Raw genomic sequence first — 25,946 nt, 5'->3', positions numbered from 1 at the left:
CATATTTCAAGAATAATTTATTATAATTTTGGATCAAAGATAATTGAAAAATAGGATGGGAATGGTTTAACACTGGTGTGGGGTGGGCGGGCCGCCAGGGATTTTTCATGCATACAACCTTTTTTTAAAGAAGCTAAACAAATGACTTGATATCTTGAAAAGGTGAAATTATTTGAGTTGCTTTTAACAACAGTAAGTATTAGACTATCGATGGGATTGGGTAAAGTTAGGTTTGGGAAACATGCATGATTTTATCCACTAACCTGAAATTCATTCAAAACTAGAAAATATGCCATATATTTCTAAATTATGTCTCACTGAAAAAAGCAGTCTGAAATAAATTTTTAGGATGGCACAATATTTTGTGAAATTCTTTGCTGTATCCATTCAGGCTCCGAGTATATCCTCCATAGTTTTAAATAATGGATATTATACTTCTTCAGCAATGACTGGTTGAGGGATGCAGCCTCTCAAAGAGATTAATCACAAATGACCTTTTTCTAGAACAAAAAATCCATTTGCTTTATATAAAATTAGATCCATTTCACAAGAAACAAACTTAAAAACCATGAAGATCTAATGATGTACTGCAATAGTTATAAAGCAGATCATGTTCGAAATGGATCTTCATGGATTAAACATTTTCACTGTTGACTTGGTTCAGGGTAGTTGAGCTATTCCCCCCCAATGGCTTCATTCATTTCATTAAGCTCCATTTTATGGATTTCTTCTTCATCTTGTGCATACAGTCTGCTGTTAACATTTTCTTCACAATAAATACACTCCTTCAAAAAAACAAGAAAAAAAGTAACTCATATTTCCTTCCTCAGTGGTATCTTGTAGTTTGACATGTTACTAGAAATACCCAACAGCATGAATTTCAAAAGCGTCTCCCATACTATGTCTGAAATTTTGTGCACACAAACCTGGGAGTAAACCCAGTTAAATACAATGCCACTTGATTCTGCAAAAACATGGTCAGGGTTACACTGCAAATATGGTTCTGAGTGCTCCAACTCTGTGATTTGAGTACTCTTAAGTCTCAAATAGAAGTTAATGCTTTTATACTGAAAGAAGAAATAACCATTGAAACATACCGAATTAGTAACAGCCCCCGGGAGTCCACTCTTCTGAATCCATGGATGCACTTCAAGTAGCTCTCTCTTTTGCTCCTCCGTAAATTTTGGCTGGAACTTCTGCATTTGTTTCAGTTTCAGTTTGTCGTCTTCTAAAACAGTTTCTAAGTTTCTGAAGTAAAATATACAGATAAACCCCTTTCAGGTCTTCAACTGCCTGAACATGCAGACTTTATAAATAGTGATTATTCTGGAGCTCAGGCTTCCTGCCATTGCAGGTATTATGCCAAGCACCCAAATGCCAAATTCCATTTTGTCTGAGAAGGTAAATTAAGTTGAGGGAACTAGGAGAAGATCATCTTTAGAACATTTGCTAAGGCCACATCTGTACTAGACATTTAAAGCACTATCATACCACTTTAACAGTTGTAGCTTCCCCAAAAGAATCCTGGGAGCTGTAGTTTGTTAAGACTGCTGAGAGTTGTTAGGAGACCCCTATTTCCATTACAGAGCTACAGTTTCCAGAGTACAGTGGTGCCTCGCAAGACGAAATCAATCCGTTCCGTGAGGCTCTTCGTATAGCGGTTTTTTCGTCTTGCGAAGCAAGCCCATTGACAGCTTAGCGGATTAGCGCTACAGCTGTCAAGCGGCTTCCAGCGATCAGCTGTTAAGCGGTTTATCAGCGGAACAGCTGATAAGCGGCTTAGCGGCTTAAGAAAAGGGCGGAAAAAAAACCCCGCGGGGGGATGCAAGATTTTTTTCGTCTTGCGAAGCAACCCCATAGGGGAATTCGTTTTGCGAAGCGCCTCCAAAACGGAAAACCCTTTCGTCTAGCGAGTTTTTCGTCTTGCGAGGCGTTCGTCTTGTGGGGCACCACTGTAGTTTATATATGTGTGTGTGTGTGTGTGTGTGTGTATATATATATATATATATATATTTAAATATAAAAACATTATTGGCATTTGAAATTGACACTAACTCACTTCATTGTAAAGAGGATGGTTTTCCTATTTTATCATATTTCTGTATATTATATTTCTACTTTTTAATTAAGTTTGGTTAAATTGGAGGAAAGAGGCAACAGAAAGAAGTTCTGAGAAATGAATTTTTTTAGTGCTGTTTCAAGTATACATCTACTTGAAGTGGCAGTTCACAGTGCAAGCTGCTTCAAGTCTGAACTAACGTTGAATTACCGGGAGGGTATCTGGTAAGTCATCATAACAGTGTCATCTGTGTTTGCCATCAGCCGCCAGATGGGATCCTGGAGGACATATTTAATGAACTGCTCATTTTCTTCCAGTTCTGATTCCTTTGTTTTCTGATTGTTTTCTGATGAGTCAATGCTCCCAAAATATTTGCTGGTATGACTTGTTTCACTACTTCCTTCAGAAACAACAATAAAAAAAGGTGTGCTTTTAATTACGGAGAACAGATTTTTCATTGAAATAGCCTCACGATTTCTTAACTGCACACATGATGTTACCTGTTCCACTGCCTGACATGCCGCATCCATTTGAAACTGAGCCTAAGGACTCAGCAGCTGCTGAAACACCACTTCCTGACAAAGCAGACCCAGTGCCTGAACTTGCATCTTCCTGGAGTAAAATATCAAGTAAATCACTAGATACAGAGAAGGCATCGCTATTTTGAACTTCCATTGGCGATCCAACCTGAACAATGAAAGAACAAAACCACAAAAAACAAACTGTCAATTCAAAAGGTATTTTTTGCTGTTCATAACTCCAGTTCCTAATCTAAGATTATGCAACAAGATGATCATGATGTATTACATTTGTATACCACCTTATATCCGCAGGACTCAGGATGGCTCACAGGATAAAACAAGAGCTTGAGATTCATTTATAGTTGGCTGTTTTATTATGGTTTGTTGTTTATTAGTGTTTTTTAAAAGCTTTAAATTATTTTGCATTATATATTTTTGTCTGTACTGTAAAATGCCCAAGATATTCTTTACATTGGGCAACACATAAATTTAAGAACTCTAACATTAACTTGTACAAATCTTTCCAAGGAACATGCACAATTTGAAATTGTTTTAAAATGGAATTGTTTAAAAATTGAGCTTATTGAAAGAGCTCTCCATGTGCATAATTAGATAAAAATGTTGGCTTTTTCCAGGCAGATATTTCCCAGAAAGTTACAGACAATGCTTACAGGGGAAGATGCTTTTCTGTTGCAGTCATCTGAGCTCATGTGTTTGCTCATCACCCCTCCATCAGTTAAAGTTCCATGGCTTCCTAGTGTACCAGCAGCGCCACTTTCAGCCACTTTGGGCATTTCTTCTAATTGCAGAAGGTTCAACTGTAGAGGAGAACTGCACCTGGACTGGAACAATGGTGGTGAGGCTTGACCTTGTGGGCCAGGAGACTGTGGAGTGCATGAACGGGATTGCTCATTTCGAGATTCTACAACAGTGGTCTTTTCACTCCCTGCCAGTGGATTATAGTGGAACGGTTGAGGTGGGAATGTGTTTGAGGCAGTGAATGGAGGCTGTGCTGTAAACACTGCTTGGGAAGAGAAAGAGGGCTGAGCAGGAAAGCTAGGTGGATCAGGATAAAGTGCTTGGGGGATCCCATTGTTCATTGGAGGATACATGTAGTTGGGGAGTACAAGTGCTACCACTGGAGTCATCAGAGGGTTGGGAAACTGTGATAATGGCAAGTGACAGGGATTTCCCGAGTCCTGCGATTCACTGAAAGCAGAAAGAGGCGCTTCAGGACCTGGTGGCACAGTTCCTGTTGGTGGAAAAACTGGAAGTGGGTATGTAGACATAACTGTAGGAAAAGGCATTCCTGGATAACTTGCTTGAGAAGTATCTGACGGAGACCAGGCTGTGCTATTTGGGACAAGCCGGGGAAACCTGTGTGGAGGTTTGGTACCAGAAGTTGTGCTGTCTGAAGAATTGTGTGGCTTCTGTCGTTTTGGCTTAGATTTCCTGTTCTTCCCATTTTTCTTCCAAGACTGATCTACTCCAGAGCCATGTCGTGGTCCATGAACACCTGGAGAGAAAGGCAGAAAATCTATTCAACAATGCATCTAACTTTTAAAAAGGTTGACATCAATACTCAAACACATCTTTGGACCAAAAAGTTATTTCCTGTAAATTCTAGATACGTGGAAACTGGCTACTGCTTATAAGCAGACGAGAGACACTATGCACACATTTAGAGAGACATTCTTTTCTTCACAGTTACCAGGGCCGAACTGGTATTTAAATGAGGTTCCAGTTCTAAGCTGTGGGGAGCCCCAACACAAATCATGTCTCTTCTGCCATCTCATTAATCCTGTGTTCCACACGTTACGGCAAACCTCTAAGCTAGAAGAATAGCACAATCCTATGCATGCTTGCTCAGAAGTAAGCCTCACTGTACCCAGTGAGCCTTGCTCCCCAACATGTATGTTAAGGAAAGAAATTACCTTAATTCTTTTGTATACAGTAGCAAATCATGTCCTCTTTAAATCATGGAGAAGGGGAAAACTATGCATCACTGATGATGTGAGTTTAATCCCACATCCACCTGCTTAATACTTCTAAGGTTGCATATTGAGTTTCTGGAGCAACCGATTGTCAGCCAACTACAATTTGGTTTGATAGTAAAACTGAACTTAACTAAGCACCCTGAACTGCCTATGCACATTTGCAACATGACAATGGGTTTCTTTCATTCAGATGGTGTTATGAGGCTATAAGCAAAGAGAGTCGTACCACGGTTACCAGGATGTCCTTTGGGTCTTTCTTGAAAGTAGTAACTGCAATTATATTGAAAAATATGGAACCTTTTGATTTCTTTACATTTGGTCAGAAAGCTCTGCTCTTCTTTTTGTGTATGCACTGCAAGGACTTCCTTTGTAAGCCCCAATTTCTTAAATGACTCTTTTTCTTGATTCTTTTGAGTAGTGGTAGATTGTGGAGCAATAAGCTGACTCTCCATGGGTTCTGTTCCACTGGGACCATCTTCTATTATTTCTAAAAACAAACAAAAACATTTAGGGGAAACAAAGTGAAATGTTGATCTCATTTTCATCTAATCAGAACTTGTTCTTCCAAATTCGCATGATCTGTCTTCCCATGGTTCACTTCTACATAAAAGAGAGCGCATAGTCATTCTTAAAATCTGATTTATAAAAGTCTATATTCCTCTTAGAAACTGTAAAGCAGTACTGTACCTAGTTCAGGCTGTGTTTTTTTGTCTCCAACATGAACTATGGTGCTGCTGTAGCTGCACTGACTGGTTAAAGATACAACGCTCTCTGGCTTGCCAGGCAAAGTTAAAGAAGTTAAGTGAGCACCAACAACAGCAGAAGCATTCGATTTCTCAGGTATCTCCAACTCCGTAGGGCCTATGTGGGATTTTGACAGCACACCTTCTTCTCAAATACCAACACATAACAACACAGAGATACACACACACACACAAAGAAAAGAACAAGAAACGTGTAAATGTAAGTTTCTCAAGACAAAATAAATATGACGGCAAGTAAAGCATACAGCTCAGGTCTAACTAAATTGCTTTGAAGAGTCAAGCACAGTTCCCACCCCTACTTAACATGACAGGTGATACTGACTGACAAGCTTTTATACAGTGCATTATTAGTGGAAGCGGCGGAGGCTGGTCTGTTAGGCAAATGGGGCACTGCTCCACCAAGCTCAGTCTGCCCTCAGCCAGCCCCCACCTGCCTGTCTTCTTACTTGTTTACAACCATTCAGGGAATGACTGTGCCTGTCATTGGCTCTGGTGCCACCTACTGTTGGTCTCCATGCCTTCCACCCCATCATTCCCAGCAGGCACCAGCCACCACTGAGTGGGACTTACTTCTGAATAAACATGCATAGGATTGCATTACAAATTCGGTTAACAGTAAATACCTGTGGGTGTTTTAATGTCATGCCTTTTCTCTCTAAGCATATCAGAATTCAGTGAAGCAGCGTTTGAGGAAGATTGTGATTTCTTCACTGCATCACCTGCACTGCAGCTTTCCAAATACCTACAAGTCAAAGCAAAAAAACCCCCAGAAACCCTTGGTTAAAAACACACACCCTGATATTCTTAGAAATAAAGTTGCCAGTTCCATATAGCCATTGCTTTAGTGGAGTGGAATGTTGTTCACCTGATAACACTGTCTAAACAGCTGATCTGCTGATATGAATAAACAGGTTGCTCTCCCCAAGCCAGTTCTTCTGCAGCCAAACTCCTCTGACAAGCCATTCCAACAGCATCATTTTCTGCTGGTTGAGTAGCACTTTCCACATGGTCACTGGATTTCACTGTGTAAGAGAAACATCCCAAGAATGTTTATATATGGACCTTTCAAAAGCCAGGGAGCTGCTGAATGCACTCTTGGGAACATAGGTGGGGGCTTTAAGTATGAGCATGTGAGAGTGTCCAGTCTACAGCAAAGCTGTTTGTGCAAAATGACAACTACAAACAGAGCTGGGTTGTGTGCACTTGACACTTGACATTGTGGACAAGGTATTCCTGGTTAAAGCTAAACTATTGGAGTTATTCCAAAATCTGATTCCAGATTAACTTGGCTATCATACCTGCATATTTCTTCTCACTTTCAAGCTTTGATCTGGAATTGAGGAAGACATGCTCTTTATTTTTGGCCTCACGTCCATCTTTACAAATACCTTGAGAAGAGTTCTAGAGTGAAGATTTAAAACAAACAAACGAGTTACTGAAAAAACTTACAGTAAGCCATACACGATAATTGCTGATTGGGGTGAATGAAGAAGGTATTAGACTTCTGTTAGAAAAAACCCCAGGGTTAATTTCCCATTAGACTGAATCTATTAAGATAATATAATGAAAATCTTACAGGCTTGGGTATCCTCTGGGTATCTTCATTATTGTTCCCATTGCTGTCACTGGATGAAGCCACACTCATTAGGTGCTCATGTGATCCATTGCTTCCCAAACTTCCATAGCCACTAGAGCCACTGTTATGTACAGGCTAAATATAAATATATACACACACATTTTCAACAGAAAAGAAAATGACCAGCTGGAGTCTATATACTGCAAATATACTGCATACGGTAACTAGTAAGAATCAACCAAGCAATCAAGCAGTTCAAGAATCAAGCAAGCTATCAAGAAAGTCTGTAAGTTTTTCCTCATATTCAAGAAATAATTTTAGAATTGCACCTAGAACCTGCATCTCCACAGACACAACCTCCTGTATAGGCAGACAATGATCGCAGGGATATATTTTCATGATAAAACAGGATAACAGGATAAGCCAACATTCTAGTTAAGAGAATGAATGTCATTTTGCAAATCACCCGCAGCATAGGTGGCACAACACACCTGGGAAAATGCAAGTACTATCAGCAAGTCCATGCTCCAGAACAGAAATGGGGCAAAAATTGAGTCAGCATACCCACAAAACCCCAGTTGTTCTAGTTTATGGTGATGTAATCCCACTAATTTCAAGGTGAGCAGTCCAGTTTTAGTATCGCCTGAGCCTTCTTGTCCATAAACCTACAGTCAATAGAACTGCTGAAGTGAATAATACTGCAGTGGCTGAAGTAATGATAAATTTCTTAAATAACTGAGAAAAGAAACCCAATGTTAATTTCTAGGTCAGAATTCTAAGAACAAGTAACAAGTAAGCCTACATTACTTTGGAACAAAAAATTATGAACATTTCACCTTATAACAGTCTTCTAGAGAGGAGACCTCAGAGGTTTAGGTAAATTTCGATTTAAAACACAGTAAGGAAAGTGTACCTGTAATAATAACCGATATATTTGCTCTGTAATTTCTTGGATGCTAGGGTGAAGGATTTTTTCTTCTGCGCACTGAGGTGTAAACACATCTTCATTCAAGGGACCACTGTAAAAATCATTAATATCTAGAATGTGACAAATGCATTTGTTTCAGTTATATCAGCCCTTGTTTTTCTATTGCATCTACAAACTTTTAAACTAATAAAATATTCAGGCTTACTCACTCCAAACATGACTTCTTCATTCTGAAGTAATTCTTGACAAGATTGGAAAGATCTGTAGCACTTATAAGTTTCTTGTTAAAAGCATTTACTTTATAGCACATATTTAAAAGAGCAATTTTTGTGTGTACCCTCCCCCCTCAACAAATCTATGTTCCGAAATATGGTTGCAAATAGATTCCATTTTCTTATGTGTGAACTTTGCATGCTCCACACATTTGACAAACGTCTCCATAATTACCAGTACTAAATACACAGAAGCAAAAACACCAGAACTATCCCAAATGTAGTCAGATATTATCCAATTATCATCGGTAAAGCATTTTTGAGCAGTGGCCATAATGTATCGCAATTATTATCACATGAATGTTCTACATTGAAAGGAGGTGGTTCTTGCTACTACTAATATGAAAGCCAGCAACTGTTAGTAGAAAGGTTTTCCAAAAGTTGTGAAATATCCACATCATAGGGGCAGCAGATGTTTCAACCATTTAATTGGCACACTGCCATTCTGCAACTGCATGAATAACTTTTAAAAATAAAAACAGGCGCAGGAGTCTGAACTGGATTTGGACCCTGTCATGAAGTGGGGAGGGGCATTAATAGAGGATTTAATCCTTTGTCCCCCACTCTGGATCAGATCCTCTACTTGCTATTTTGTACTTGAAGAAAGGTGCCCATTAACACCAATAGAAGTGTTTCTTCAATGCAAATAGTACATGAGCCCCCACCCCACCTCAGATCAGGTCTGGACTTGGAGTGGGGGGGAAGGGTTAAAGTCTCCCTTATATCTGCCAGCATCTTGATCCAGAATGGGCACTCCGCACCTGTTATTTACTTTTAAAAAGCCATTCCCATAACTTCTGGTTATATAATGGAATCTGTTTCTGAAGATGTGTAGATCAGCTCTTAAAGATTTTTTTTTGGGGGGTGGGCAGCATTTCCAATAGGTTCTTGCTATTCAGGTAGTTGTGGAAATCGGGTTTCCACATTATTCTTTTCAGTATTTAAGAGACCAATCTCAAATAATTCATGACAGAAGAACCTTCATTTTTATTACCACTTATTTACTTACGTTCTAACTTTGTGTCTTCCAATTATAAAAGAAATCTTTCGACTCCAGGGATTGATGAAACTGGACCAGCTAGTATCCAGAGTTATGTATTCACCATTTCTGGTGCAGAACCTGATTGGTGAATAATCAAATGGTTGTCCACCACACTGAAGAACTGTAACAAAAAAAATTGATTCAAATTTCAGCTTTATTGTAGAAATATTCACAATTTCTCATTTTAAATGATCCAAGCATTTGTAATTCCCAAGATTTCACATTGAAACATTTAAATAAAGGTATCAAAATTAAATGTGCTTGAGAACTGAAGACTACTGAAAATTTACAGCTAAGAATTACTCTATTCCCTAATTATTAATCTTATCTATTTCTGAGTGGGGTAGAGGAATTTGTGGTGGTCTTAACATCAACATGGAATCAAATGGGGCTGTGGGTGTATAAGAGTCAGTGAATAATCTGAAAACACCAGATGTTATAAAAGTTTCAGAACTAAGCAGATGTAGACCTGGATGGGAGACCCATGTACAACCTAAAACAATAAAAAAAAATCGAACAAAAGATATGGGTGCACTGATGACATATTACTCCTAATTTAATACAGTGGTACCTTGGCTTACGAACTTAATCCATTCCAGAAGTCTGTTCTTAAACTAAAGCGTTCTTAAACCAAGGTGTGCTTTCCCACAGCAGCGAGGGGCTCAATTTACACACACTCAACAGGAAGCAAAACATGTTCTGCTTCCAAGGCAAAGTTCACAAACCAAAACACCTCCTTCTGGGTTTGCATTCTTAATCCAAGTTGTTCATAAACTAAATTGTTCTTAAACCAAGGTACCACTGTATGATCTAGCTCATGATTCTTGAGTCTACAATAAACACTGTGTGTATGTTTTTATGATCTAATAATCAGAAGAGCAATGAACTGATTAAAAGTTACCAAAAACTATATGAGGATCCCTCATCCTTTATTGCCCCCAACCTTCATGAAAAACACACTATGCAAAAGGAGTCACCTACTTTTTTTGTGAATTGCTATCATTAAAGGTCTGTCACTTGGATGAAGATGTACTAAGACAGGAGTTCCAATTAAGTCCTGAGGCAAGTATCCCAACAAAGGCACCGCTCTAACAACAACAAAAGGTTAAATAATCATGAAGCAAAATACATTTAAACACAGCCTTAAGTTCATTTACAGACTTTGCAAACCAATAAGCGGAACCTAAATATTATTGTGTAATATTTACGACACTCTTTTCTGTGCTAATTGTCAGGACGTAAGAGGCAATTATGAAGCATGCAACCTCCGAAAAGTCTAGTAACTCTAGCAGTTGTGGTCACCTGTGATAAACCAGAGTGGTTTGCCAGGTGGGGCAGAGCTACTACATTGGCTTCATGGCAGGAGAGTCTATCTTGCTTATCGGGGGGGGGGGGGGCAGGTGAGATGGCAGGGAGGTCAGCACAGCAACACACTGATGCTAAAACAAAGCAAGATTCTAGGGGACTTATAGTGCAGACAAAAATATACAATACAAAACAGAAGCAGGGTGGGGTGGATTCAGTATGCCAACTTCCTGGCAGGTGGGTTGCAGCTGCTTATCAGTAGCGGGTGAGGTAGTGGGGGGGGGGGGTGGCATGGTGAAAATGCACCATCAGAAGCACCAGATTGACTATGCCAGTAGATTTACACCACAGCAACCTATTCCCTGCCTCACCTTTCTCCCTCCTGGTAAACAAGAGTAACCCACCTACTGGGAAGATGGCGTAGTAGCTCTGTCCTACCCAGCAAGCTGCTATAGTGACCATCTTCCCCCTTTTCCTACATAGAACAAGGTATCAAAACAAGATTAAGTTATGCAATTTCAGTATGAGTAAATAAAGAAAAAAGGAGCTAAGAGGTCATCCTAGAAATGCATCCCATCACTGTTTGGAAGAACATTTCAAGAAAATGGGCATCAGAAAGACCTCTCCTGTCCCTAATGCAATACGGGTCAAACATGGATCAAATTCACAATTAGATTCACTAAGAGCTATTATTATTTTTTAATATCCTCATTATTTAAACAACTGCAAAGGTATCCCACCGAGGACATTTCACTATAGTCACACATCAATATTTCCTACCTATTTTTGCATTTTAGTCAATACTACGGCTAAAGACACAACCATGCATATCATAGTTTTAGTAGTTCACCTTTCATCTACATCTTGGAACAAACAACTTGGGGTGTGTGTAGTTGTAAATATCCTTTTATTAGAAGGAATTCTGGGCGCTGAAAGGGAAAAAAAGGACAAGGTTTGTAGAACTAGAGCATTTATATGAACAAGATGCTTTATTTCAAGCACAAAAATAATTGCTGTATTATTACCTTCATAACCAGAGTGGACCTTTTCTGCAAGCAACACACAACAAAGCTGATCATCTTCATCTTGTACTTTGATAAGGTATGGAGTCATACGAAATGGGTGGTAGCAGATCTCACTAGTATGCTCCTCTTTCCCTGCACTAAAAATTAAAAGAAACAACAGTTGAGTTCTTACAGTTTGCAAAGCCCCCAAGCAGAATAAGGTATTTGGTAGGTGCATCTAAGCAATGGGCTTTGGACTATGCTACTTCCATGCACATATGGGGACTCTTAAACCCTCCTTCTTACTAAAGCATCCTCTGAAAAATCACCGGTGAAAAATCAAGAGACTCTCCAAGGTGACACTCTAGGAAGTGCAAGGAAAAAAGGCCAACCTCCTGTTTTCCATGACCATCTATGTGCAAGGGCCATTAGGCCTTATTATGTGAGAAGCAATATGTACAGTAGCGGCCAGGTGGGACTCTATTGCTGTTCTCCTGGTTTCCCAACACAGGAGTTACAGTCGCTTACTGAGGGGGAGAAGGGGAGGGGTAAGTTATGGGGAGAGAGATGTAGTGGAGTCACTCTCTTGGTAAGCAACCCACTGTCTTGGGAAGCCGGGACAGCAATAGAGCCCACCTGCACCACCTCACTTGCCACTACTGAATATGCAACAGCCTAGAAACTGCTTTTTGTGGTGACATCTTAAACTGTAAGGTCTATTCAGCTTTTAGTGAGGATTCTGGAATTCATCTTTGTAAGTCGGCTAAGCCACATACCAATGAACATAAACAGATTGAAGCAAAACATCTGTTAGTCCCCACACTGACTTAAAATTTTGCCTCACCTGATGCGGCAGAAAAAAGACTTTTCCTCCATGCACTCCTGGGTGGTAGACTCTATAAAAATATAAAAGTATGAAAATGACTTTATAATCTACAGTAACAGAAAGAAGTGTATACTCTGAAAGTCAGAAAGATGTCCCCTGTAATTACTCAGCTGAAAACAATGCAAACACAGAGTAACTGGCAGAGGAAGGCCCCTTTCTTCTTGTTATTTTAGTGCAGTTAAGTGAACTCTACGTTGTGTTTGCACCAAACTAATTTATCTAATACTAGATGTAGTTGTTAAAATAGGTTTTCAAAGCTATAAGAGAAAATTCATATTTTAAAATTTGGAAGCTCCTCCCTTATCAAAGTTGCTATCTCTCAGGGCATCAGAAGACTGGGAAGTAACGGCATGAAGGTTGTTGTTCTATTCTGAACAATACAGTTTTAAAAGCTGGACAGAGTATATTCACATTAACTGTATGATGTTCCAGTGAAGGGACTGGAATAATATCAAAAGTAAAGTCTAGTTTTGCCAAAGAATTGAACGGAAGTATGCACAAAACCAACCTTAAAAACTGGGACCTTAAAAACTAATACACTTACTGTAACAAAAGCTTTCCTCACACAGAGTCCACCTTGTCAGACAAACAACTCAATGAAGTAAGCTCAGACCCATGAAAGCTTCTGCCACAATAATTTTTTTCATATTGTTTTTAAGGTACCACAAAGTTCCTTGTTGATTTTGCAGCAACAGGCATACACAGTGACCTCTCTGGAGCATGTAAGTACAGTGCTTAATCATCCTATTTAGCCAGATGAAATGAGACAAAACAGATCAGAATATAAAATATTTGTATCTAATAGCTACAAATTACTGTGCCAATTAAAAAGAGCAAAACACTAAAGAAACTGCAATTAAGCAAAGACATATCCTAATGGCTCAAATGCGGATGAACAGTGGCGGGGGGGGGGGGGAGGCAACAATTTAAACACACTTACCAACTCCATTGCAAATAGTCCAGGATGGCAATCTGTATGGAGTAGTAGAGCTGTAGAACACACTGACATCCTGAGGTGCCAGAAACTCCACAAATTTGGCATTTTTAAATACATCTTTCTTACAGTGGAGAATAGAGGCAGCCTGATCGGAGATGTACAGAATTTTCCCAGTAGCCAAAGAAACAGCTACAGCAAACATATCCTTAAAAAAACACACAATAAAGCACCCAATACATAGTAAGTCAAAACTAGTTTAGTCAGGGAAAATGTTAAACAGAAGTTTTGTGTTACAAATATTCTAAAGTAATGAGACATAGTAGGTTTTACATTTTTTTCTTGTTAAGAGTATTAGTATTTACCTGCATATTTATTAATGATTTTTAAACAAAAATGCGGCAGTTGTAATCTAAAGCATATTTTCTTAGATGCCACACCAGAAGAGTAAATCCATATAAGATTGTGTGGAGTACTCCTAGCATTCATCAATACAATCTTCTTTGCCTCTTCTCCTTCTTGCAGATTGCCTTTGCACTTATCTGCGACAGACTTCCCATTTACTTAGAAAGAATAGGTTCCAATGGCTTACTCTTGACTCTTAACCATGGTTACACAATTATGAATGTTGAGTCTAATCAGCCCCAAGTGTTTTTCTAATGCTACTGAATTTCCTCTGGAAGCACTCAAAAGGCTTCAAAATAGTGCAAGATGGAAATTCACAGAGATCCCCTATATCACTGAAACTAGACCAAGAGCATTCTCTGTTCACAATGTGACAAGATGTATGCTTTACCTTGGAAGGCAGTGGTTTCCTAGACTTTATTTTTCATTTCCTACAATGTTATCCTGCCTTTCCTCCCAAAAGCTGAAAGCAGCATGGGGATCTGGGTTGCTCCCCCCAATGTAACCTCACACAAACTGTGTGTAGAAGACAGGCTGCCCTGGGGTCATCAGTGATCTTCACAGGCAAGAGGGAATTTGAACCTACATTTCATAGACCAGGTTTAACACTTTAACCACCACACCACACTATCTGTGACGTAACACAGTGTATGCTGTTATTCGATTTAGAAATATAGAATCTGTGATTATTAACAACCGTGAATTTCTGCAACTCCCAGTTCAGTCTTTTAAAAAATCATTTGCACATGTGTTCATGGGCAAGGATACTCACTGCATTCTTCATGATGTATTCTGTAGTAATGTTTTCAACATCTTCCACAGTATAGGACAATACATCAAGGCCACATGGATAGCTTTCATTAGTCATCAACAACTGGTAATATTCTTCATTGGCTACAGGAGAACAAAGTTTATATTGTTTACATGGTAGTCTAATTAGAACAGAAAAGTAGCTCAGGAATATGAATCCTACCATCATGGTTTCCAGAGGCTTAAACAAACATTAAGAAAAGACAACCTCTTCTATATATCTTCAGGTTGCTAAGCAGGTAGATGGTAATCCCCTCCCCCACCTTGGGTTATGACACCAGCTCTCAGGTGGCAGGTAAGGCAAGAGAGAGAGAGTGTGTGTCTAAACATGCAAGTGGTATCTTGTTTTAGAGCAGTTAATTTGAAATTTTTACTCTGCAATGCTTTCACACTGTTCATCTGCAATACATGTTCATACTGAATAGATATCAAACAAGTCCCACCCTAGCGTTTTAGCTGAAGAAAGTAAAGACCAAGAAGAGGAAGGTTATGACAAATGAAATGTTCCAGGAATCCAACCAGCATACCAAGAGACACAGTTATTAATTCAGAATCTCTCTTGCTGTTTCCTACTGTAGTTCAACAATGAGGTTTAAATTTCACTGATTCAACAGAAAGGTCTGATATAGTTACCTCTAACTTGCTTAATGCTTCCAAGTGCATACTTCAGAGTTGCCAGGATACTAGGTTTGCCTTTGATCCTTTTATCAGGAGGAAGATGCCGTTTTAATTCCTGCAATGTTTTTATTAATTCCTTCTGGGTTTTAGATTTAGATGGTAGTTCGCTGCTAGACAACATGAACAAAAACAATTCTGGTTTAAATGTAGCTTTGTATTCTGCAAAGCCCAAGTTCTTAATGTTTATTACTTAAGAGAGCAAAATGATTAACTTTATGCAGACTGGGTATACATTGCTCTTAAGACTATTGAGATTTATAATTATTTCTTCCTTACATGGAGTGTTTGTTCATATAAGGATCTAAAAGATGTGTGGTATGATCATTCTTAATTTACTGTTATTTAATATAAAAGAGATTACTTGAGAGAAGACCCAATGGAATTAATGGACAAGACTAATTTAGGTCTCTTTATTTCAATGGGTGAGATCCAACTGCAGCAGGTGTTAGTGCTACACAATACTAGTAGTAGAAGCCCTATTCTTAATGTAGTAGGGATGCCCTCGTGGGATTTCACAGGTCAGTCTGACTTCCTGTGAGATCTCATGACAGCATCCCTGCTAGTCCCAGAGCCAGCACATCAAGCAGGCCTTGCCTGAGAAGCAAGGTAGGGAGCTTAAAAGTTCTTTTGGTGCCTAGTAACCCAAGAGGACACAGAGTGAAAAGAACATTCAAACTCTGGCCTTGCTTTCTGTTCAGCATGCTGACTCTGGTCTCTCTTCACTGTTCGTGGCAGCCCAGCTCCAAGGGAAACATGCTTTTGACTATAGGTGACTTTTGCATATACACTTTACCCTTGGAACCGAACCCCCTCATAAGATGTGAGCATGTTACATTTCAAGTTAGGACTTAAAAACCACCAACACTCTCAGTATCTCCATATAAATGACTGATGAGTGGGGCATATCCAAGCCACCATATTGGATGATTTTGTAGCTACATTAGTGCAAGTTACATATACATATTCTCTCTCCCTCCCCCCCCCCTCTCTCTCATTCATTCATACAACCAAAAATACTATGTAGCATCATTACCTTTTATAGCAGTCTAAAGATTCCATAATCATAGTTGCTTCTTTCCCATTTTCTTCACCCTCATTGCTATGTGAATCATGCCCACTGGAGTAATTTTCACTTGCATCATTTGCACTGGATCCACCATTCATTTCAATATCTTCCTGAAGGGCTTCCAAATTCTGTTCATTCTTCATTTGAATATCCATGTTTTCTGCATTTGCCATTTCCAAATAGTCACTCATTTTGAGCAAAGAACTTCAGGGTCAATGACTGTTATAAAATATTTTCAAAGAGTTCAAATTGTTTCATATAGTTCAGAATCCAGCTCCTCCATTATAGAACAGAACACCTGTACTTAGCATAAGCTGCCATACAGTTCTGATATTTTTAAAGCCATCTTTGTTATCAGTATTCAGCATTTTCAAATTTTACATCTGAGTTCACCTAGGAGGAAGAAAAACATTTGTTGATTGAGCATGCAAAGAACTACTGGCTGAATCTAGATGAAGTTAGTCACACTTTGGTACCACTTAAGTCAGCAGATCTTAAATGTATACAACATAGTTTGCATCTAACCCCATAAATATTAATTGTGAAAAAATGTGTTAATATTCTGGTTGTATTAACAAAATTAGTATATTGTTGCAGGTCATATGGTACATAATCACTTTAGATTTTCTGGCTCACCATTTCTATATAAATGATGGAAGGTTAGAGAAATTGTCCAAAAGCGCTTTCAGTTAGTCTCATTTAGGAGACTTAATATAACCCTGATGAACCAAAGGTTTATATACCCTAACTGAATTTTCTAGACATTTTACATCTTGACCCAAGCTTTCACAAACATGCAACACTCTTCTTCCCAATTATCTAGAGATGCATGCAAGATAATTTGCTTTTGGTTGAAAGAGGAATTGCACTTTATGGGCACTGCTAAACTACATGCCAACTACAAGCTAAACTCCTGCCAACCTTGCAGTTCAAAAGCACGTCAAAGTGCAAGTAGATAAATAGGTACTGCTCTGGCGGGAAGGTAAACGGCATTTCTGTGCACTGCTCTGGTTTCACCAGAAGCGGCTTAGTCATGCTGGCCACATGACCTGGAAGTTGTACGCTGGCTCCCTTGGCCACTAAAGCGAGATGAGCGCTGCAACCCCAGAGTTGTTCGCAACTGGACTTAACTGTCAGGAGTCCTTTACCTTTTTAAACTACATTACTACTGCTAGCCATACTTGGATACTTTCTATTATGAAACTTACTGTACTATTCCTCTTACACCAAGAAACAGCCTTGAACCAAATAGCAGCAAGTAACAAGAGGGAATAAGCAAATAATTGGATATAAGTATTTGCAGAGCCATAAATCTATATTGAGAGATATGGTCAGCTACTGGGATCACATCATGAAAGACAACTGTCATGCCTTACCTTATATTTTAAAAAGAAAGGTTGGCATAAATGTACCATACATCACGGTCCCTCCCAGCTAGCATCAAAAAGCACAACCTAGGTCCAGAATGCAATGCACTTAAACCTTGTTTCTTCCTCTTCTAATGTTAATTCTCAGCCATTAGGATTCGGACACCTCTAGAACTATAAAATGTAAGAGAAATACCTGGAATCCCACCCCAATGATGTTCTCTACAAATATTTTGGAAGCACATAAATGCCAAAGATGGTCAGTTATGCCACCCCTGTAACAAATAACTATTTAGCCTTTCATTTACAAAAGTGCACTAAGATCTGATTGTCCTTAGACCTTCATAGTTTCCAATTAGATTTTTCACTGACAAGTGGATTTTTCAAGCAACCTCTTGATGTATTTTTTAATAACTCTGGAACAAAAGGTATGAGAAGGGGGGAAAAGGCATTACAACTTAAACTAGGTTTATACAGAAGTACCCAAGAAATCCAAAAAATGTTACACTATAAAATAGTTTCTAACAGATATAGAATTAATCAGAGCTCAAGAGCAGATAGCATTTTAAGACCAGTGTGGTACTTACAAAGGAAAGTACTTATTCCCCCCAAAACACACACACTAGCAATTTTCTAAAATTATTTTATTTATTTAATAAAATTTATACACCACTTGATCGTAAAAAAAATCAAAGCAGTTTCCAAAAAGATAAAACCAAGAAATCAGAAAAAATTTACAATACATGAAAACCTTTTCATTAAACAAAAAATTCAAAACATTTAGACTAATTCCTAAGCATACTTTAAGAGGATGTGAGTTCCACTAAACTACTCAGTCACCAAGGTATCAGATGTATGTGTGAGGGGTGGGTGGGTGTTCTTATTATAGTAAATTAAGAATTAAGGATTTTAAAGATTGAAAACATACCAAGCACCTGCTTTAGAGGACACACCTTTTTCACGGGCTTCAAGTCAGTCAAACGGTTCTTTAGAAGAGAGCAGAAGTCGCACCTGTAGCATTAACAAAGACAGTTGTAAATTGGCAGTTTTTGCAATGAAAAAATCCAAACACTAAAAAAAATTTTTTCCTTCCAGTAGCACCTTAGAGACTAACTAAGTTTGTTATTGGTATGAGCTTTCATGTGCATGCACACTTCTTCAGATACACTGAAACAGAAGACACCAGACCCTTATATATAGTGAGAGGGTGGGGAGGGGTATTATTCAGAAGGGTGGTGGGAATGGCTGATAGGTGTGGTAAACCTGTTGACGACTTTCTGTTATAGTAACAGGTGTAGATTTATTTATTTTCAATCAGTCCCACAGTACAATTCAAATAAAATATGGACCATTATATGCAGCACATTTGCTTTCTTAACACCACAGTGCAACTATGAAATTGACAATTAGCCAGCACCTTATACTAAAAATGTGCTGACCACTACATGCTTCCAGCTAAAACTCAGAAAATAACACACTGCCTCCAGCCAAGCCTTACAACATAACCATATTTGTTCCAGTTACTGGGACAGGGATTTAAATAAGGAGGATGCATATTAGAAATTTGTGGGACGCGGGTGGCGCTGTGGGTTAAACCACAGAGCCTAGGACTTTCCGATCAGAAGGTTGGCGGTTCGAATCCCCACGACGGGGTGAGGTCCCATTGCTCGGTCCATGCTCCTGCCAACCTAGCAGTTCGAAAGCATGTCAAAGTGCAAGTAAATAAATAGGTACTGCTCCGGCGGGAAGCTAAACGGCGTTTCTATGTGCTGCTCTGGTTTGCCAGAGGCAGCTTGGTCATGCTGGCCACATGACCCAGAAGCTGCACGCCAGCTCCCTCGGCAAGATGAGCGCCACAACCCCAGAGCCGGTCACGACTAGATCTAATGGTCAGGGGTCCCTTTACCTACCTTATTTTAGAAATAAATGCATCAACATTTGTTTTTTAGGAGTAAGAGTGATCATGGTACATTCAGGCATGGCTAACATTTTAACATGCCACTTTTTTTAAATAGAGGCATTCATACCTCTTGTAGGAACTGACCAAGCGCAACATCAAGCATTTAATGCAAGTTAATATTCTAATACCATTTCCTGCTTAATCAAGAAAAACTAAACTTTTCTAAACTTCAAATGGTTCCACCATTTTTATTTGCATTCCTCAAGAGAAATAAAGTGAAGATGTAACAGATCTGTTAAATTGCCCCCAGTCATACCTAAGAACAAAGGCTGCATCCCTACCAGGTACAATGGTACCACCGGTTAAGAACTTAATTCGTTCCGGAAGTCTGTTTGTAACCCGAAACAGTTCTGAACATGAGGCGCACTTTCGCTAGTGGCACCTCCCATTCCTGCCACACCGCCAGCATGCAACTTCCACTCGCATCCCGGGGCAAAGTTCGCAACCGGAAGCATCTATTTCCGGGTTAGTGGAGCTAGTAACCTGAAGTATTTGTAATGAGGACGGTATGTAACACGATGTTCCACTGTACAGTGGTACCTCAGGTTACATACGCTTCAGGTTACAGACTCCGCTAACCTAGAAATATTACCTCAGGTTAATAACTTTGCTTCAGGATGAGAACAGAAATCGTGCTCTGGCGGCGCAGCGGTAGCAGGAGGCCCCATTAACTAAAGTGGTGCTTCAGGTTAAGAACAGTTTTAGGTTAGGTACGGACCTCCGGAACGAATTAAGTACTTAACCTGAGGTACCACTGTACTGTTCATTATAACCATCATTAACAGTGCAAAGCCGTGCATGTTTGCTCAGAAATAGGTCCCATTGAGTTCAAAAGAGCTTTCCCTCCAGGTAAGTGGGTATGGCAGCTTTTGCCAACCTGGACCCCTCCAGATGTTTTGTACTACAACTCATGCACAACTTTACTAGCTGGGGCTGAATTGAGTTGTAATCCAAAATATGTGGGGGGAACCAGGTCAGCAAATTCTGGTAAACAGAACTGCACTCACAGTTTGCCAATAGCCTTCAACAGCAGACACATCTTTCCGTCTCATAACCACCTCCAGATTCTCACTACAGATACTATAAGAATTAATTGGCTTGTTGCTATGTTACTTAGTAACTAGGCCTTTTTGGCAATGAAAACAAGTCTGTCATAGGTATGTGCCACGCATTTACATAATAGCTTAAGTTTTCACTGACTCAGCTATGAGCAAGCTACATTTGTTACTAAAATCATCTTTGCACATAAATAGGTCTATGACCAATCGTCTACTTGTCCTTTCTATCATATGCTTCTGTATGTTTAATGTATGTTTAAATGAAAAGCTGTCAAGAAACACCAATATTGTAACATTTGTTTTCAAAAGAGAATCATTCTTACAAATGAGGTAAGGGTTTTCATAAAAGGAAGCTGAAAGGGTAAATTAAAGATGTTATTTGACCTGCCCCGAATCTGACACTTTAACCCCTTAATTATATTGGATTTCAGTGTAAAATCTTGCCCAAATGACGAAATAAGAGGGCTCCACAAATTCTGTCAAAGCTGAGAAAGCAAGTGTTCTATACATTAAGGCCAACACATTTAAATATGATAAGAGTGGGAAACTAGGGAGAGAAAAAATTGATTAAGGATAAGGGACATTGCAGAGAAGTTGAATGAGTTATTTGCATCTGTCTTCTCTGCAGAAGATACAATTCAAAGTCATTATTTCAGGAATGGTATCTGAAGAGCAGAGTGAAACACTGACAATAGATGAAATTCTCAGACTTGGCAACAAAACTAAGAATTAGAAAGTCACAAGACAGAATGTCTTGGAAACGACAGGCAAATTAGCTTAAAGATTATATGCATACACACACACACACACACAGAGAGAGAGAGAGAGAGAGAGAGAGAGAGAGAGAGAGCATACACATATAGCAGAACAAACCTCCCAAAAAAGAAGAATCAGCATGGATTTTGCAAAGCATAGTCCTGCTTCACCAAACTTTTCAGTTCTTTGCCAGTGTCAACAAGAATGTGGATGGGAATTATTTGGCAGACATTCTAGTCATGGACTTTCAAACAGCATTTGACCAAGGTTTTCATTTAAAAAATCCGGGTCCTCTTATGGTTCACTATCTTCTGACAATTGGGGAAGCAAAGATAAAGTAACTTTCCCCACCTTTCAGAACCAACATCATTGTTAAAATCAGCTCTGAATTACAGAAAAAAATCATGAATCCTAAGTCAGGCAACTGAAAAGACCTCTAACTAGCAGGCTTTTAATGGGAAATCAATAGGGGGGGGGGGGAATAGTAGACTGCACCAGTGGTTTATTATGAAAACCACAAGCCTCAGGCCAGGGCCTTGTTAGCCTGTATATGAAAATCCAAGCCTGGTCAGAACAGCTTCAATTCCATCATCAGAAAAAATAAATCAAATGCAGGGCCAAGTACAGATATTCTCAAGTACTCTGCCACCTTGCCATGGGCCACTTGAATGGACCTCGTAGATCACAGCCTGAGAACCTCTATTGCAGAGCATGACATGATTGCCTCTTTTTGATTCAGGATATATGAATCCCAAAGTATAGGGGGTAGGGAAAAAATAAAAGCACTGGCAGAAAGGAACAGAAGAATTGCCAACAAAAATAGATAAGATGTCATACAAGTTTACTGAAGTTGTTGAAAATATCACCTTCTAGTCTTAAACAGAATAAGTTTTGTTCAGTCCAAATGCCCATCATTTGCTCCCCATTTTGTACTAGAGCTGACCACCATCTTAAAAGTTTCCAGTTCCACGTTTGTCTTTCTACTACTAAAGAGCTTTCAAAATTCCACTCCTGTGTTTCATAAAAAGCAGCAAGGTTCTTCCTTGTAATTCCAGGCCACAAGTACAGTTACATAAATGACTGTGTCAGAGGCACACAAACAGCACGCCTGCTTAAAGGAACACAGCAGAAACTTGAATTATCACTTCTGATAAAAACTTCTCACCTTGTTTCAACTACTAATCTCAACTCCACCTATCAACTGCTATAAATGATGTACCCATTAGCGCTCCAATATTATGCATATCTACTTGGGGAAAAGCCTTATCAATAAAGTGAAAGTTACTTCTGTATAGGATTAGACTACAGTACAAGTTCTTAAACGTATTTTACATCACTGGGAAAGCCTGCAGCAGGTGTTTTCCTTGCAAATAACATTCTGAAATCCCAAACCAATGAGAATTACTCAATGCAGTATTTCTTGAAGTACTATACAGCTGCACATCTACTAGTATCAGGATGTTTTAATATTTTAAAGATTAGAATGACATGAAAGTTTACTATCCAAACTAGTTTTAAAAAAGCAAAATTAAAAAAATTAAAAATATATATCTTTTGAGATAAAAAAGATGTAACTTGCCATTCCTTCTCAACAATGCCCATTTACTTATGCTGCCCATACACTATCTAGGAATATAACAGGTGTACTACTCTGAATTTACCAGGGGAGTACTAGAAGACGAAATACTGTATCACTTTTGTAATCTACAAAACTATTAAAAATCCAGACCAATTTAACCACTATCTAAAATGATAGCCATTCAGCATCAGCAAACATTTGCATAATCAATCATAAACCTAGGGACTTGTTGCTAAAGACACAACTAATCTCAGTTACATCACATCATTCTGCAATGAACTTGGGAGGCGGGGTGGGGAGGGAGGGGGCGAACAAAATTAACAAGGCATGCAACCAGCCAACGGGAAAGGTTTACAGCACCTAGAATTAAAAACACACCTTGGCTCACTGAAAGCGCAAGTGAAGCATTAAGTGTAAACCATTATTCTATCCTACCATCTAACGCTAGGCTCAAAGGATTAGAGAAAGCCACCCTGGCAACCCCAGCGCAGCTTACCTGACAGCTCGCCTCCCCGTCCCCAAACGTACAAAGCGTGTAGTACTGCCTTCAACGGAGCCTATGCAGAGTCTGGCCACGACTGACACACGGAAAGCAGCCCAGTGACCCAGCGGTGGCCTAAGCGATCCGGTAGTGTCAGTCACTTACAACCCCCCATGGGAACCAACTCCATGGGGCCTTCGCCCCCCCCTCCATAAAATATTTCACGGGGCCGCCCCCTCCACAAGTTGATGGGCATAGTCATTCAAATGCTGTTCGCGAACCACATCATGTGATGGATTATGCGGGGCGGGGCTCACCGGCCCTCCCCCCCCCCAATATTTTATTCCAGTTGTCACTCCAAGGGGATCGCTCCGGTGCGTGCATTTCAGGAGTAGTGCAGCCTTATTATTAGGAGCACACTTACACAACCCAGGCACGCGCGAGGCCACTTCTTAAAAACTTCCGCTGCATCCCGATCCCCACGTGTCCTTCGGTTGCCGCCGCCCCGCCCCCCCCCCCGCCTTCACCGGGGGTCGCAAAAGCCACGCAGCTACATTACTTGCTGTGCTTCATACCGCCGCTTTTCATGCCCATGCACCTCGTTTCCTTGAATCCCATTTAAAAAAGAGGAAAGAAAGACGACCCGCCCCCATTGCCACACAACGAAACGCCTCAGAATAAGAGGAAACGTAGGAACCTCCTCCTCCTCCTGGTTCAGATTAGTTAAGCCCCTCCATCCCACCTGATAGATAGGCAGGAGACCCCACACCCACGAAACCAAACCAACCCAGGCATTTTCTCCCGCGCACAAAAGCAGCCTCGGCTCCACCGGCGCTGCCCCGTCCCGCCGCCCCTTTCCTCCTTCAGGAAGGGGGTGTGACGGGCGGGAAAAGGCCAGGCCTCCCCGCCCCGCAAACACCACCAGCGCCGCTTGCTTACCCTGACCGAGGCTCCCGCGCCCCCCGCGCTCCAGCCCCGGGGGTGGCGGCGGGCGCGAGGAGCGGCGGACCCGCTTGGCGGAAGCCGCCGGTTATACAACGAGTGACGCTGCCTGCCTCGAAAGGGCTCCGCGGGGGCGGGAAACGGGGCGGGGGAGAAGGACGGGAGCGGCCGGCAGTCCTTCCTTCGCCCACCCCCTCCGCTCGGCAGCTTCCCTCGTTTCTCCCCTCAGCGGCTCACTCGCCGCCGCCTCTTCCTTCCCCGGGAAGCGGCTCCCTCACAGCCCGGCAAACTCCGGGCTTCATACCGTCAGAAACGTGACCGTGCCTGAGGGAGCCCGCTCGGGCGGGCGGGGATTGGCTGAGGCGAAGCCACATCTGCATACCGGGTGGGCCGCGCCGCCGCTCGGGGAGCCTCTATTGGCCGCGGCGGACGCCACTCGAGTTGCATAAGCCTCACGTGTGACTCCATGTTTCTTCGGCAAGTGGGCTAGTTGAAGCGGCGGCGGGTGGAGCGATGTTGTTTCTCGGTGCGGCGCTGCTAGCCTTCTCCGGCTCGCTTCAGCCAAGGAAGGGGCGGCTTCTCGGAGGAGCCCGGGGAAGGGGACGGCCAGCCGACCGGTGTCCTGAATTGCCGGCGCCCTAGGCATAGGAGGACGTTTTCCCCGCGTGTCTGGAGGGTTAGCGGGATGGGAAGGCCTGCAGGAGAAGCTACCCCAAGGAAGCAGCAAATCGGGGGTGTCATGAAAGAGCAGCTTGGGCTGGCCCTGGGAGTCTGCCTTCTTTCTGTGCGAGGAAAACAGGACAGATGGTGTTCCTTTGATAAGCAGTGGGGTGGCCCTGATTTAAATAGCCCACATGACGCCACTGCTTTAAACATTAAAAACATTAAAAAGCACAATAGGGTGGTATGTTGTTATTATATATTAATTTATATCCCTTTTTGTTCCCTGATGGGACTCAAGGCACCTTAAAGATCACTGAAGAAGAAGAAACCACTAAAAATGTAGAAAAAAGCAATTAAACATTGGTAGATTATAGATAGATAGACAGATAGATAGATTTAATTCTGTTAAAACTATGCAAATAGTTACAATAAAAAGCACGACACCAAACCTTTCAGTAAATGCAGTCAGTTCCCCAAAGCCTGTTGAAACAAAGTCCTCATCTGTCTGCAGAAGGACAAGCAATTAAATGTTGGGCTTTTCTACATTTCCATTTGGTCCATGTCCTACTGTTTACTGTCAACTGTCGATTGGGTTTTCTGCAAGTTGACTTTTTGTGATACAGTGGGGGAGGAAGGGAAAGGAGAATGTTAGCCGCTTTGAGACTCCTTCTAGTAGTGATAAAGCAGGATATCAAATCCAAACTCCTCCTCTTCTACAGTGGCAAGCTGGGTTTTCCCAGGGGAAGTGGGACAAAATCTAAAACCTTTTGGACCTGTGCCTAGAAGTCACAGTCCAAATGGAAGAAATTGTGAAACAAAGGGAAGTGGATTAGTGCTACACTTCTAAACATGTTTTGAGGGAAGAGAAGAAATGTTCTTTCTGCCTGTTGGAT

At 40.7% G+C, this 25,946-nt stretch overlaps 1 protein-coding gene across 7 annotated transcripts; it reads right to left on the bottom strand.

The window, feature by feature from the left end:
- PER2 (period circadian regulator 2) lies at positions 1–24,741 on the bottom strand. Of its 7 annotated transcripts, none has more exons than XM_081910320.1 (23): positions 24,388–24,741; positions 18,543–18,625; positions 16,215–16,640; positions 15,137–15,288; positions 14,466–14,587; positions 13,295–13,496; positions 12,313–12,364; positions 11,490–11,626; positions 11,315–11,393; positions 10,141–10,247; positions 9,127–9,280; positions 7,831–7,936; positions 6,918–7,052; positions 6,640–6,742; positions 6,207–6,363; positions 5,965–6,083; positions 5,265–5,468; positions 4,804–5,064; positions 3,252–4,096; positions 2,560–2,746; positions 2,270–2,459; positions 1,098–1,248; positions 1–785 (listed from the first exon to the last, which is right to left on the bottom strand). In XM_081910320.1, the coding sequence occupies exons 3-23, from the start codon at positions 16,436–16,438 to the stop codon at positions 675–677; spliced, it is 3,798 nt and encodes a 1,265-aa protein (XP_081766446.1). In that variant the 5' UTR covers positions 16,439–16,640; positions 18,543–18,625; positions 24,388–24,741; the 3' UTR covers positions 1–674. The 7 variants fall into 7 exon arrangements, with proteins under 7 accessions (XP_081766446.1, XP_081766441.1, XP_081766442.1 ...); XM_081910315.1 differs by having other exon boundaries at positions 15,137–15,291; positions 24,388–24,740; XM_081910316.1 differs by having other exon boundaries at positions 15,137–15,291; positions 18,568–18,625; positions 24,388–24,740.
- Positions 24,742–25,946: the final 1,205 nt, after the last annotated feature.

Source organism: Podarcis melisellensis (genome assembly GCF_964234715.1).
Source record: "Podarcis melisellensis genome assembly, chromosome: 5".
In the NCBI taxonomy this organism is placed as follows: Eukaryota; Metazoa; Chordata; class Lepidosauria; order Squamata; family Lacertidae; genus Podarcis; species Podarcis melisellensis.
The sequence above is the reverse complement of the archived record's forward strand: the minus strand, read 5'-3'. Positions and strand labels throughout refer to the sequence as shown.

Coding starts and splice junctions, on each gene's coding strand:
- PER2 (XM_081910315.1), bottom strand. CDS start 16,438: ATGAGTGACTATTTGGAAATGGCAAATGCAGAAAACATGGATATTCAA. Junction 13,497..14,465: donor AATACATCATGAAGAATGCA/GTGAGTATCCTT, acceptor TGTTTTTTTAAG/GATATGTTTGCTGTAGCTGT. Junction 2,460..2,559: donor CATGTCAGGCAGTGGAACAG/GTAACATCATGT, acceptor TTGTTTCTGAAG/GAAGTAGTGAAACAAGTCAT.